The sequence below is a fragment of the Gobio gobio genome, assembly GCF_949357685.1.
Source record: "Gobio gobio genome assembly, chromosome: 18".
NCBI classification, from domain to species: Eukaryota; Metazoa; Chordata; class Actinopteri; order Cypriniformes; family Gobionidae; genus Gobio; species Gobio gobio.
This window is the reverse complement of record NC_137111.1, coordinates 32,690,809-32,704,894: the sequence shown is the minus strand read 5'-3', so window position 1 is coordinate 32,704,894 and position 14,086 is coordinate 32,690,809. Positions and strand designations below refer to the sequence as shown.

General features: G+C 35.9%; 1 protein-coding gene across 1 annotated transcript in view; it reads right to left on the bottom strand.

Moving 5' to 3' along the window:
* Positions 1-223: 223 nt before the first annotated feature.
* Positions 224-14,086, bottom strand: part of glud1a (glutamate dehydrogenase 1a) — a 17,541-nt gene continuing 3,678 nt past the window's right edge. The window contains exons 4-13 of the mRNA XM_079842994.1: positions 13,526-13,589; positions 11,641-11,735; positions 7,578-7,757; positions 5,355-5,492; positions 5,005-5,142; positions 4,792-4,872; positions 3,897-4,020; positions 2,831-2,922; positions 2,671-2,733; positions 224-1,379 (exon numbers count right to left, since the gene is read on the bottom strand). Of these exons, the coding sequence (XP_079699120.1) occupies positions 1,260-1,379; positions 2,671-2,733; positions 2,831-2,922; positions 3,897-4,020; positions 4,792-4,872; positions 5,005-5,142; positions 5,355-5,492; positions 7,578-7,757; positions 11,641-11,735; positions 13,526-13,589 (1,095 nt within the window). The 3' untranslated portion in view covers positions 224-1,259. The remainder of the gene's footprint in view (positions 1,380-2,670; positions 2,734-2,830; positions 2,923-3,896; positions 4,021-4,791; positions 4,873-5,004; positions 5,143-5,354; positions 5,493-7,577; positions 7,758-11,640; positions 11,736-13,525; positions 13,590-14,086) is intronic.

The following is a 14,086-nucleotide window of genomic DNA, read 5'->3' as shown; positions in this document are numbered from 1 at the left end:
TTGATTAGGTTTCAACCATGCACTTGCTAATAAGTTTGGTGAGAAATGATGTTCTGGCATTTGGGAAAAATCTCTTTGGCTGAGGTTTCCAGCTGACGAACATCAGAAAAATGTCCTAGTGTCATGGACTGTGTTACTCATATAAATAGTTTGATGTCTCTTCAATATCTTATGTACAACCACTACTAAAAATAAAAAGAAGAAAAAATTACATCCATATTATGCATTTTGTTCAAATAAGTTTATTTAGCATGTTTTTTGTTTTTAATAATACCTTGTGATAAGATGCTGAGTGAATAAAGCCGAAAAAGGTTTTTATTACTGAAAAAAATCTCTTACTTTATCATTTAAATGAACTAATATTGCCTTAATTGCTTAGTTTGCCATAATATTGGTTGGAAAATCACATTGTATTTAGTCAAAAATTTTAAACATTTCAAAGGACAATTGAAATGATCCCAGTAAATCAGCTGACACACTGCACATTTTCGTATACATTTTATTAATTTTAGACCATTTAAAAAGGCAATACAAAGTCTTTTTTTCAAAGGCTAATTCATATTAAATGATAATATTATGATGAAAATAAACATTTGCTCCCAAATATATGCCCTACCATTTGCATATTGTTAAGAAACTAAACACATTTACCCATTTTAAAGGAAGGCTTTGGGTTATCACTGAAAACCGTTACAAAGAACAGCAAAACCAGAGATTTATGTGCAATATTTTGGTAACATATAAAAAGCCTGAGATTCATCCTGCATCCCATCCATATTTTTGTCAAAACAGGTGGGAGGAAAAAAGTAACCAACTAGAAATTCTAGAAACTGGTCTGAGGAACAACAGTGTGCAAGTGTTTGGCTGTGACTAAGGCTTAATGTTTGTAGTAACTTCTTCATTAACACATAGCCTGAAGAAAACATTACAAAGCGTTGGAATACTGTAGCTCTAAAATAAGGTACATTGTTGTTGATTTTTGGTGTTTCTTTGCAAGACATTACGCTATGCTCTGAGATGTGACAAAGATAGTGAATTAAAGGGGCTTTGGCTTATAGGCTTTTCTAAAAGCCATGAAGAGTTGAGAGGATGATGAACTAGACAAGAACAGAAGCTTCTAAAGTTGCATATTGGTAACCACATGCATAAATGAAATGACATATATATTTGAACGTATAAAATGTAAACGTGAAGAGGGGTTAAGTGATATAACTCAGGTCTGTGCAGACTATACAGAGTCGGGTGAATAATACAACCGTCTATGTGAAGGTAAGGCCAGCGTCATGGTACACTTTGAAGACTTTCTCAATGGCGTTGACATAGGCAGCTGTCCTCAGGTCCAGCCCAAGGTTATACCTGTTGGCTGTGCGCATGATTTGCTAAAAAAGGACAAAAGATGATTTATGTGAACAATCTGATCACTTCTGAAGCAGCATTTTACATCACACAGGCTCTTCATACATCAGACTAGCCCAAACACAGACAAATTAGTATGCTGCCTCCAGAGACAGCATTTTAAGGCATCATACTTGTACTCTCAAAGTGAATATTTTTCTAAAAGGCATCTTAATTATGCTGCCTCCGACAACACCTAATTTTGATCAAATTCTAGGGCAGCATCACATGTATCCTTTATGGAGAAGCCAATATAAGAATACAATGTGATGAGCACAGTGAGAAAATAATCCAAGATGGATATCGAAATGTTGATTATAAACTTATATTCTATTTACCGGTAATATGGAAAATAATAAATCAAATAGCTTTATTTAACAGTCTAATAAACAATTTTACACAATAATTGTGTGGGGTTATGGGGATACTGGACTGAGCAAATCCTCTAACTAATGCTTTAAAATCACAAATTGGGTGTGGATCTCAGAAACAAATGACTGACAGAAACAAAAGCACATCAACAAACAGATGCTGATCTCGGGTTACCAGATCCCAGTCTTACACAAAAGCTGTTGCTAGGTGTGTAACAGGTAAGATTATCTGTTTGTTCAAAAAGGCAGAAAGGATTGTCCTGGAGGGGCATATTAAACTTTCATGTAGAAATGTTCGATACCATCTCACAACCATAATCAGGGAAGTTAACAATTAATCGACTAACGAGTAATTATCATTGATAATTTTGCAGATTAAATGTATCTGTCAGTCTACCTGACAGGGTCAGATTTGTCAGAAGAACTAACATCTCACTGTGACTGACAGGTGTAGTGAAATGCTAAATTTATTATATGACTTAAAGATGAAAATAAAAAAAAATCTGCAGTTTTATTGAAGAAAGAATGATCAGTATTACTAATTTGAACTAAATGAGATATATATAATAGCATGTATAAATGAATAAAGGAATCATATATGTTTTTATGTTTATAGTCCAATTCTTACTATCTATTAACTAGTTGCTTATTAGCATACGTATTACTAGGATATTGGCTGTTTATTAGTACTTATAAAGCACTTATTAATGCCTTATTCTGCAGGACAATATTCTACATCCATTAATCCTACTCAATTCCTACCCAATACCTAAACTTAACAACTACCTTACTAATTATTAATAAGCAGTAATTAGGTATTGACCATAATCTAAAGTGTGGCCATTTTTATATAATATATAAATAAATAAATTAAACAGATATTTAGATATGTATATATACTTACTCTGGCTGATCGCTCCATTGTGTAAGCCAAACCAGAATGAACAATGTCCTTTTCAGAAGCTCCCTAGCAGATGAGAAAAACAAGTTTATAAAAGGTCTAGTAGTCTAATTTTAAATGGTTAATATTATTATGTGACAAGAGATTTTGCATTTATTCTCACAGCAATTCTGTCTTGAAAGTCAGATGTGGGAACAATAGGTATGGCTCCACCATGTTTCCCAAACTTCCTTTCCAGACTCTCCTGGACAGACACTGCCAAAAGACACATTAGATCCCCATTAGGAGTGAGCAAACTGACACATGGATTTATAATGCTATTTTTCCCTAAACAAAAAGCTTATTCTCTCCTACAGCTTCTCTGGGGTTCAAATATGTGACTGATTTAAATATTGATATTAAATATTAAATACAAGTTAAATATTTCATAAAGGGTGCAATATAATATGGTGATGGTATCAGTATATGAATACACTAAATACGCGTTTCACACGTCGTAAGAAATTGCATTAGAAATTTGAGGATTTCTGGACAGGCAGTATTGACAGTATCTGTCTGTCTCTTCCCCTGTTTCTGTCTGCCTCTGTGTTCTATCTAACTGTACCATCTGACTAGCAGTGAATCTGAGGTCATTTTAGGCCAGTCAGATGAAAGGCGGGACAGAGCACATGTTTGTGTTTATGTGCGTTTCTATGTGTTTACATGCCCAGATCTTCTCAAGGGGGCAGCAGTGCCATTGTATTTGCTTGTGGGAGCAGAATAAACAAAGTGAACAAAAATACCACATGACCTATTCTAGCCGAGTGCACCCTAACCTAGTAACATAACCTAGTGTAGCGCAATTTGAAAATGGAAAACAAGCCCTTCTAGAGAACTAAATTAACTGATCATCAGTAAGAGCCAGTCCCGCTGGTGGCCGTCTTGATGCCCTAAGCGTAATTACTTTATGATGCCCGCGGTTGCGGTGTTCGTTACTTTGTAGAGCTGGGGGGGGCATTTTCTTGCGGTGCCCCCCTCAGCACTTGGTGCCCTACGCGCAGCGCGTGATGCACGTGGTGGGAGTGGCGGCACTGGTAAGAGCAGTAACTGATTTGTAAACAATTATACCATTCATGCTAGAGAGATTTCTATCTGCAAACACTTCAGTTTGTTGACCATGTATGTAGCATTGCTTTTTTTTACTGCATGACTATACATCACATTTTCTAGAAAACAAATTTTTGACTTACTAAGGAGATGGTAGTTTGAGTCCCTTTCGTATTTGAAGGTCAGTCTTCCATAACTGACATGGTTAAGGTTCTTCAGCCACTCAAAGTAGGAGACCGTCACACCTCCAGCATTCAGGTACATGTCCTATTTATGGAAATTAATATTTAAACATGTATTTATTTATTTTTATTTTCATGGCAAGATCAAAGAAGTTTATAAACAAGGGCAAAAATGTATTAAAATAAACATGAAATATATTATATATTATATATATATATATACACACACACATATACACACACACATACACACACACACACACAGTATTGACCAAAAGTGATGTCCAGCTTAGGAAAATTGACATCTTCAACTTTTTATGAATTTATTTTTTTGTAAAAGTGTTCAAGATTTTGTAATCATACATAGTTGTGCTTGGACTCAATTATTATATTTGTTATAACGCAATGAAACATGCCAAATTGTGTAGACTAATATTTGGCCAAGCTGTCATACAAAGAAATTATGAACAAATGCAAAAACAAAAACAAGAGAGAACCAATAAAATTTGTATAACTGATTATGCTGTAGTCTATGCTTTTTCCTCTGAGCTTTTTGTTTTTCTATGCATTTCTATGCATTTATGCATGCATGCATAGTAAAATAAAATCTCTAGCTATAGTTTGTCTTTTTTGCTAAATAATTTTGTCAGATAAATACCTTAACCTTAAGTTTAGTGTTTTGTTTTTTTCCTTTATATTTAAAACCTATCAAATACTTTCCTCATATTTTGATCATTTAATCAAATTTGTAGGGTCATAAAAAACAAATATCACCTCTGGACATCACTTACACCACTACAGTAAATCAAATATTTATATTTAATATTAAAAGAACATTTAGGACTGGAAAACGTACAGGGATCACCATGATATTCCTCTCTAGGAATATCTTGTCTGCCTCAGGTGTAGTGGGACCGTTGGCTCCTTCAGCAATGATCTGTGAAAATAAGAAAAATATTTTTTTTTCTTTCATATTCTCATTGCAGTTTCTCTGGAGTGGCATAACACTATCAATAACTTATATACATTAAAATAACTATTGTTATGGTTGGCTCTGTTGACCTCTGACCTTGGCTTTGATATTGTTGGCGTTTTTCTTTGTAAGCTGTTTTTCACTTGCAGCAGGGATCAGGATATTACAGTCAGCTTCCAAGATGCTGCCTTCATATGGGGTGGCCTTGGGGAAGCCAACAATAGTGCCATTGGCCTGGAAAACAAGAGTATTTATTATATTAATACATTCAGATTATAGAGTTGCCGTGTAGTACTGATAAATGACCACAAGGTAGCTGCCTTACACTGAATATTTTTACACTGTGGCTATGGCTAAACAAGAATATTACTACAATGCTTGCCCGGTGCCACAAGAGATCTCTGGTTCTGCTGCAAAGGAAATAAGCAGTTCAACTTCACACTCACCAGCTTATAGTCTTCCAGCTCTTTGGGATCGATGCCGTCAGGGTTCCAGATGCTTCCGTCCAGCTCTCCGATGCCCACACACTTTGCTCCGTTACGGCGCAGATAACGCATGGAGTGCAGGCCCACATTACCAAAACCCTACCCCAGAAATTAGGATACTGCATTAAATAGTATTCATACTGGCAGCTGAGCTGAAGGGAATGTGTAATGCTGATGAATTTAGTGCAAGAACATAGATAAACAAACAAATACACTGCAAAACAGCCAGCATTTCAGTATTGTGTGCTACAGTGAAAAATCTAAACATCCATCAAACAAAATACATTTGCTTCAGAAGTTAAAGATAATATGAATTGCTTTCAGATAATTAATTAGGTTACTTTTTTCAGTCATAATATATTTTGATCTTATGGAATTTGACCTATTTTGAATTTACAGTATGTGGTTTGAATTATGTTTAGACACATTTAGGCAAAAATACTGATGAATAAAATTACTTATTTTCAGTATAGACATATTTTTATATGTATATTGTATTCCATGTTCATGCTGAAGAATGATCAATATTAGCATCTAGGCAAGTAGGCATCATCTTAAATTGGGAAATAAAACGCACCCTGTCCCTATTACTGTAAATTATATTTACATTTCTCTCACATCACAATGAAGTCTCACAAAATACAGTAAAATTGGTAACACTTTACAACAAGATATCATTGGTTAACATTAGTTAATGCATTAATTAACATGAGCTAAAAATGAGCACTGTTAAAGGTAATACAATTCTTCATGTGTTCAATGTTCATAGTTCACAGTGCATTAAGTAATGTTAAAGTACCCCTATTATGGATTTTTGAAAATTACTTTTCATGTGTGGTGTAACAGTTCTAAGTGAACGAAAACATCCTGCAAAGTCTGAAAGTGCACCGTATATAAAGTTATTGTCTCTCAAAAGTAAGTCAATTAAACAAATCGTTTTTTAAATGAGTCCCAAGACGTTTCGTTGTGACATCAAGATGAAACATTAGCATATTGCCCGTCCACTTATCACGCACGCAGACACCAGGAAGAACTTGAACCACCTCAAACACTGCAGCTGATTCCTGTGGATACTGGATAGCATCATGTCGAGAAGACGCTGTGCTCTACAATGTGTTTATTGTGTAAGTATCTGGCTAACCGGCTAACTCACATTATTACTGTCTTACTGAAATACTACTGTAATTCAGCTGTGGGCAAGTATTGCAAAAGTGGCCTGAGAGAGCTCAACTCGCTGCAACTGAAGAAAACACACGCAAAATGGAAAAAACAACAGCAAATTAAGAAAACATCATCATTTTGACAACACGTGCTGCAAATACTCTCGACGCAACCAAATACACAAACGGGCAATGCAAACAAATACAGAAAATCGCTGCTAATAGCACAGAACGCAATAGAAACGTTTCAAGGGGATCCTAACAAGTGACAAACCTTGGTGGGACCGCTTATTTTTCAATGTCTACTCATCAGTATACCATTGTGCAGCGTTTACTACAGTGAAGTTGACCGAGTGGATCTCTGAGCTGGTGTGAGTAAGTGAAGGCGGAGCTAATTGGCATATTCATGAATTCACTAAATGAAGCAAGGGTGTAGAGTTACATTCGAGCTATTTTAAGGCATGAAGACATTTTTTTCAAAGGAATACATTTTTAAATATGTAATTTTGGTGATCAAAGATTAGATTTAAGGGACTACAGGGGACTTTAACTAATGTAGTTAACAAATTTTAACATATGAAACCTTATTGTAAAGTGTTACCGTAAAATTAGTGATAAGTAGATAAGCTGGAAGCACAACATTTGAAGGTTTCACACTCGTTTAATCATTCTTTACGCATATTGATTGGGTGTCTAAAAGCACACACTGAATATTTAAAGTCCTTAGATAAGCAAAGTCAGAATGGTCCATGTCAGCGTATACTGTGCTGACATAGAGTCATGAGATAATGTACAAAATATACAGTGGTACTTTTCTCTTTTAGATAAACATCCTAAATCATTCTTAAAACATTAAGTTTTAAAACAACAGTTTTAGGCAGCCAGTGCATTTTGGACAATGCAATGTATAAATAACTATTCTTTAGCCAACTAATTTGATATGAGTAAAACCTTTAATCGAAATAAGAAAATCCAAACGTAGTATCATAAACTTGAGTGTGGTTTATGTGTGACATGCACAAACCTGAATGACAAACGTCTTGTCTCCAAACCCAGGATTCAGGCCCAGCTGGCTCATGTAAGCAGCCTCATTGACAAAGTTTTCAATGCCATGAAAGACTCCACGACCAGTGGCAGATATACGACCGTGGATGCCACCCTGGCTGATGGGCTTACCGGTAACACAGGCATGAGCATTGATATCCTGATAAAGAAGAATGATAATTACAAAGAGCCCTTCTAAGCATTAGAAGAAAATTGTTTGCATTCAAACAGAATAATCTAAACTGCAAAGCAAATTATGAGGTACAAAGCAATGAGATCGCTGTGCTAGCTTGTCATGTGAGATAAGAGAGTATAAGAATCTGTTGATGTCTCAGTAGATCTCTCATGTCCTTTCTAGGGCTGGACCAGAATATTTGAATATTCGTTCGATGGGTTGGTATTCGATTTTCAAATTTGTGATTCGAATATTCATTGTTGTCGCTTTTTCCGCGAACACCTGGCATCCCGCTCAAACCGGCTCTCATTCGTGCTTGCATATGTTTGCACTATAAAATCACTATAAAATACAATACTTTTTTTCAATTATCTTATAGCCAAGCCATTTTTAATAGCCTCGTTATACTTAATAAATATATTTGCTTCTTCTTGGTGTTCCCTGCACCAGAGCGCACAACTGCACAAGCTTATGTGGCAGAAGCTATGTCTGAGCTTGCATTTTGGGTTAAACTGCGTTCATTTGACATTGTGGAAAATGGAATAATAGAATCAAAATGTACTATCCTTTTTATACGTTAGGGATGTGACGGTGAAAACATTTCCCCTCACCGTTTCCCTCATTGCTGTGCTTTTGCACTGAGCGGCTGAACTTTCGGTTTGCCAATTCAGGGGCGGGTTCAAAATAACTTTTACATCGCTTTGAAACTAAATATCCCGCGACCATCTTGTAATTTAGCTCCTCGCTCTCGTGAAGAATATGATCTGACTGCTGCTGCTGCTGATCTGAGACGCCCGTTAGTTTGGCTCAAGTGGCACGTTCAGTGTTTTAATTGTAGTTAGTCTTAGAGCCCTGCACGGGCCTCAAATCTAGGCCCTAGTCCGGCCGTGTCCGACAGCTTACCAAAAACTATCGGCCTGAGTCCCTGTGATTTTTTTATTTTATTTTTTTATCCTCACTATTAGGCTTACACATCGTTGCAGCCATTAAAATAGTTCAGTTTTGTTTTTATTGTCAAAGTAGTTATATTTCGTTTAGTTTCTTTATTAAGTTAATTTAGAAAATGTTTTAAAGCATTTTTTGTTTGTTAAATTAAAGTTTTCGTTTTTTTTAAAGTAACGACCAAGCGGCCAGCGGCTGACAGTGAGTTAACCGCATGTTTGATCAATTTAGCCTCTCAAATCAACACGGGACTTGTCTTAGGCCATGTCCACACGAAGCCAGAACTTTCCCTATCCAATCTTTTTTTTCTTCCTCGTTTCAAGAAATATCTGCGTACACACGAGAGCATGAAAACGGCTCAAAACGATGTCGTATACATGCCAGGCCAGTATGTGGCACTGTAATTCTGCCACAGAAATACACTAAAAACGGAGAAGAAGAGTTGTGGCTAGAAGGGGTACGGCAACAGTCGGAGGTGAGGTAAAATCTCACAATAAAATAACAATAAATAAATTTGCTACTTACCAGATGTGTTTTATTAACGCATACACCTACCCCAACCCTAAACATACCCTTACAATAATGCAAATACAGTAATTAAACAACGCAGTATTGATGTGCGCATGCCCAGTGCCCGTAGTTGTATCCCTTTTAGTCTTCCCATGACATCACCGTTTCAAAAATATACATAAAATTTAAACATTTAGCCTACTATCACCACCACCACAGTAAAAAGGCATTTTGACAAGCTGACGCTGATGCTGCTAGCAACGGCGCAAATGAAACAAATAAAGTGAAGTGACGTGTTTTTTTAATTTATTTATTTATTTTTTATTTAATTTTTAATTTTAGTGCCATATAGAACCTTTTTTTGAGTAAACATTCCTCCCCATTTTTCTAAATTAACTTTGCAGCCATTAAAATAGTTCAGTTTTGTTTTTAATGTCAAAGTAGTTATATTTCGTTTCGTTTCTTTATTAAGTTAATTTAGAAAAAAGCATTTAAAGCATTTTTTTGATTGTTAATTTAAAGTTTTCTTTTTTATAAGTAATGACCAAGCGGACTGAGTGAGTTAACAACACGTTTGATCCATTTATCCTCTTAAATCAACACTTGTCTTGCTTATAATATATATATATTTTTTTTTGTTGAGGAAACGTGTTCAAAAATAAATAAATAAAAAATAGGCTGGTTGTCTTTACTTACACCTCTCCGCAAAATTAATATAAATCCGATCTTCGATTATTGCGCTAGCATATACACATTTAACGGAGTTCACGTCAACGAAAGCAACAGATATGAGCTGCATTATAGTCTATTCATCAGCTCATTTCAAGATCAAAGACCGCAATATCAGAACGAGTGACCTAAGCACTGTAAGAACATTTCGTCTCATTCGTTTTAATGAAGATGATTGTGTTTTTGAGCATCTAAGACGTTCGTGTTGGCTTGCTTTACTCATTCGTGGTGAAACTCTCAACACTGTGCGAGTCGTCTTGACAGTCGTGGTGTCATGGTCTCATGTTGTTTCCACCAGCGCTGCACACCTCATTGTTTCTTTTAATTAATGAATGTCTAAAATATAAAATGAAGGAAAAAGCCCGCGTTTGAGGTATGACGTGAAAATTGGCACGAAGCCCGGCTCCAGGGGCAGAAATAGGGGCTTAGTCTGTTCTATAACTGAACAATTTTTTTTAATTATTTTTACTAGCTACTATAATATATCAAAACTGGGACGGAACAGATCTGTGTGTTTTATATCACTAGTTCATTGCCCGTTCGCGGAGCATATAAGCCCTGCCCGCTTGAGGCACGCCGCTTCTCCAGATTCCAGCCTTTATTAGAGAGAAGGATATGTTCAGCTCCTTCCCTCCGAAGCTTCGAATATTCGATGTTGATTACTACCAAAGCTTCGAAGCTCAAAAAAATGGTATTCGGACCAGCCCTAGTCCTATCATGTATCTAGCCAGCTCGCAAAAAGTACAGAACGTCACAGCTACCAAGACAAAGCAAACGACTGCCATGGGAGGACAGACTGTATTGAAAGAGTCTGTCAGTAGAGGGTGGAAAAACACAGGGGCGCTTTGTTCTCCTGGCCTCATAAACACCACATTCTTTGTCAGGGACAGTAAAGCTCTAGGCACTGAGTGAGTCATCAATATAACGAGAGGTCTTACAGATATCCTGAGTGATTTTTCAACATGACTACAATATGTGAAAAGGTATAATTGCACCATATCAAGGTAATGTTTGCATAAAATTGCACCATATCAAGGTATAATTGCACCATATCAAGGTAATGTTTGCATAAAATGATCCATAAAAATATCTGTATGCATGCACTTACAGCATTTATCAACAATATTATGCTATAAAAATGTGTTTTTGGGGGAAAACAAGATATGCATTTCCTGAAGTAAGTGTTTGTAGGTCAGCCCAAGACATTTAACGTTTTAAGTTTAGGTATTAGCCTTTTTTCTAATGCAGCACATTATTTAGGAAACCCATTTTTATGACAGTCTAAACATCTTGTTTACAGTCAGCTACACAGAAGTATCAACACAAAGAGAAATCTCTGGTAATCACAAATAACTATGCTACTACAGAGATAAAATATTTTATAAAATGTAGCTATATGCTATCTACATTCTCATCCTGTTGGAATGGGGCACTTTATTATATATATTATATAGTGGTATTTAAATTTTTTTATCTATATCACTGCTTGTCAGTTCAATTACAACATGCAAGTGCAAACATTCCATAAGTAAATACATAAATAATGTCCATAAGTATGTGAGGTCAGTGGCATGATCTGTAATAATGCATCATGCCAAACACCCCAATAAAAAGGGTCTCTTATAGATTCTGCTTAAGCAAACCAGTTGCGTATTACACAAACACTTGGTCACATTGTTCAACTTACATTATGGCCCATTGTGTTAGCATACGTGTCAGCAATCCAGGACATTTCCCTTTCTCCTGTGCTCATATCTGGGGCGGGGACATCGATGCCAGGCCCTAACGCAGGAAACAGAAATGAGTGTGCTACTTCCCATGGCTCAGCTATTTATCCTAACTCATCCTTCCCTCGGGTCGTTTTGACCAATAGAATAAAAAAAAAAAAAAAGAGTGTTCATCAGAGTGGTCCAAGACCTTAGGACTTTTGTAGCACTTGAACCACGAACACACACACACACACACACACACACACACACACACACACACACACACACACACACACACACACACACACACACACACACACACACACACACACACACACACACACACACACACACACACACACACACACACACACACACACACACACACACACACACACACACACACACACACACACACACACACACACACACACACACACACACACACACACACACACACACACACACACACAATTTACTTTATTTGAGGTTTATGTGGTTGTAATAAAAAAAGTAACAAATCCTGATTTGACCCCCTTAGGAAGTAAAACTAAGTCAAAATAAAAACTAAACCTTACCAAAAATGTAAATGTGTATCTGTATGCTTACTGAAGAGATAAGCTCAAAAACTTACTTTAGGACCCAGCGGAAAAGCTCATTTGCTCAAAAGAGCTATAAAGCCATCTAGTGGCAAGAGTAATGAAATATCATGTTATATTATTTTTTTTTCACAAGAGGTCAGCAGAGACACCCAATTTGACCCAATGTGAGATATTTTGAGCTGTTTTGAGCTGGTTATGCATGTATTGGAGTTATTTTGAATTTAAGTTGAAAGAGACACTGTGAAGAATGTGCTTAAATTATATTATTTATTAATCAAATCTAGTAATTTAAAAAGTAAATAAAATAAAAAATATATTAAAATAAAAATCTCCCATAAAAATGCATTAAAAATAGAAAAAAATATTATCAAAATGAAATATAGGCTTTCTGGACAAAAGAAGTATACTTTTCAATCACTTTGAACCAAAAGGGAAGGATTTGCTACAGGATGTGAGGAGAGGATGAGGGTTAAATATCTGTACAGATTTAATGCCAAACGTAAAAACCTCTGTGATAATACATTAATAAGACATGATGGCAACTGTGCAGTCACTGCAGTTTTTCAAGAGAATCTGCATTGTGTTGTCGGAAGCCAGCAATGTGGAAAGCCAGCTCAAAAAAACAAAACAAAACAAAACAAAAACTACCTGAGGAAATGTGGCTCTATTACAAGCTCTTAAAACATATGTAATAGGAGTACAGTTTATATAGCCTTTCAGGCTACAGAAAAAAAATTACTTGGAATGTAGAAGTGGTGTCAATAGTGGCATAACTGTTAATCTGATGCCAAGTATTACCTGACTATTGTTACTGAGTGCAATAGAGTCTAATCTGTGATAGTGTCTAATCTACCGTCCCTGTTTCATTTTAGTCCAAATAGTAAAATATGCTTATCAGATGTCATTAGGAAACAACAAATATTGATAAACTAATGTTCACTATAAATAGAAAACAACACTTTTTTTCCCTGTAATACGCACTGCCTCGTAACTAGTAGGCCCTGACAAAATCTGCAGACTTATTTTGCACTGATACTTGGGGAAATTCTACGGAATTCTACCAAATGAATGGTACAATGTGTTAAGCAGAAGACCATGCATTTTTAAAGGTAGACAAAACATAATGATATTAGCCAAAATACTTCATAAACATCCACAAGGAATGAGGGATGTGTAGACTTTAGCACATGCAGAGTCCAATTCTGCTGAGCTTTTTGCAAAATTCGGGAACAGATTCAGTGTGTGCCTGCTCAAGACTCACCAATGAAGCCCTTTTTAGCCAATTCAATGGTAAACCTTCTTGTGATCTTCTCCAGTTCTGTGTCCTGTGCAAGATAAGAAAAAAAAAATACATCAGTGACTATAATGCAATTAAGAATATGGAAGTATACATTTAGAGTAGTATTCATTTAGCTTATTAACGCATATGAGGCTAGTTATGAGAAAGTTGCATAAATACAATTAACCAAACAAAAAGAAAAAATTGCAGTTAATATTATAAAAAAATGTTTTACGGAGCCCCCAAAAGGGACATGGTGAAGAAAAAAATATGAGATAAATTATTTGGCAATGTTTTTGCATTCTCTCGCAAATGTTTTGTATTCCCCAGAGTATTACTTTGCGTTCACTCGCAAAATGTTTGTGTTCCCCCGAGATAATTTGCTTTCAGTTGCAAACGCAAAGTTTCTCAGCGGGATGCAAACATTGCGAGAGAACGCAAAAGCATTGACTATTTTTCCTTCCATCTTCTTTTCCGACATCATAAGGGCTTTGTATTTTTTTACATTAACATGATAAAAATTCTAAAACCTTTTCTAGTAAA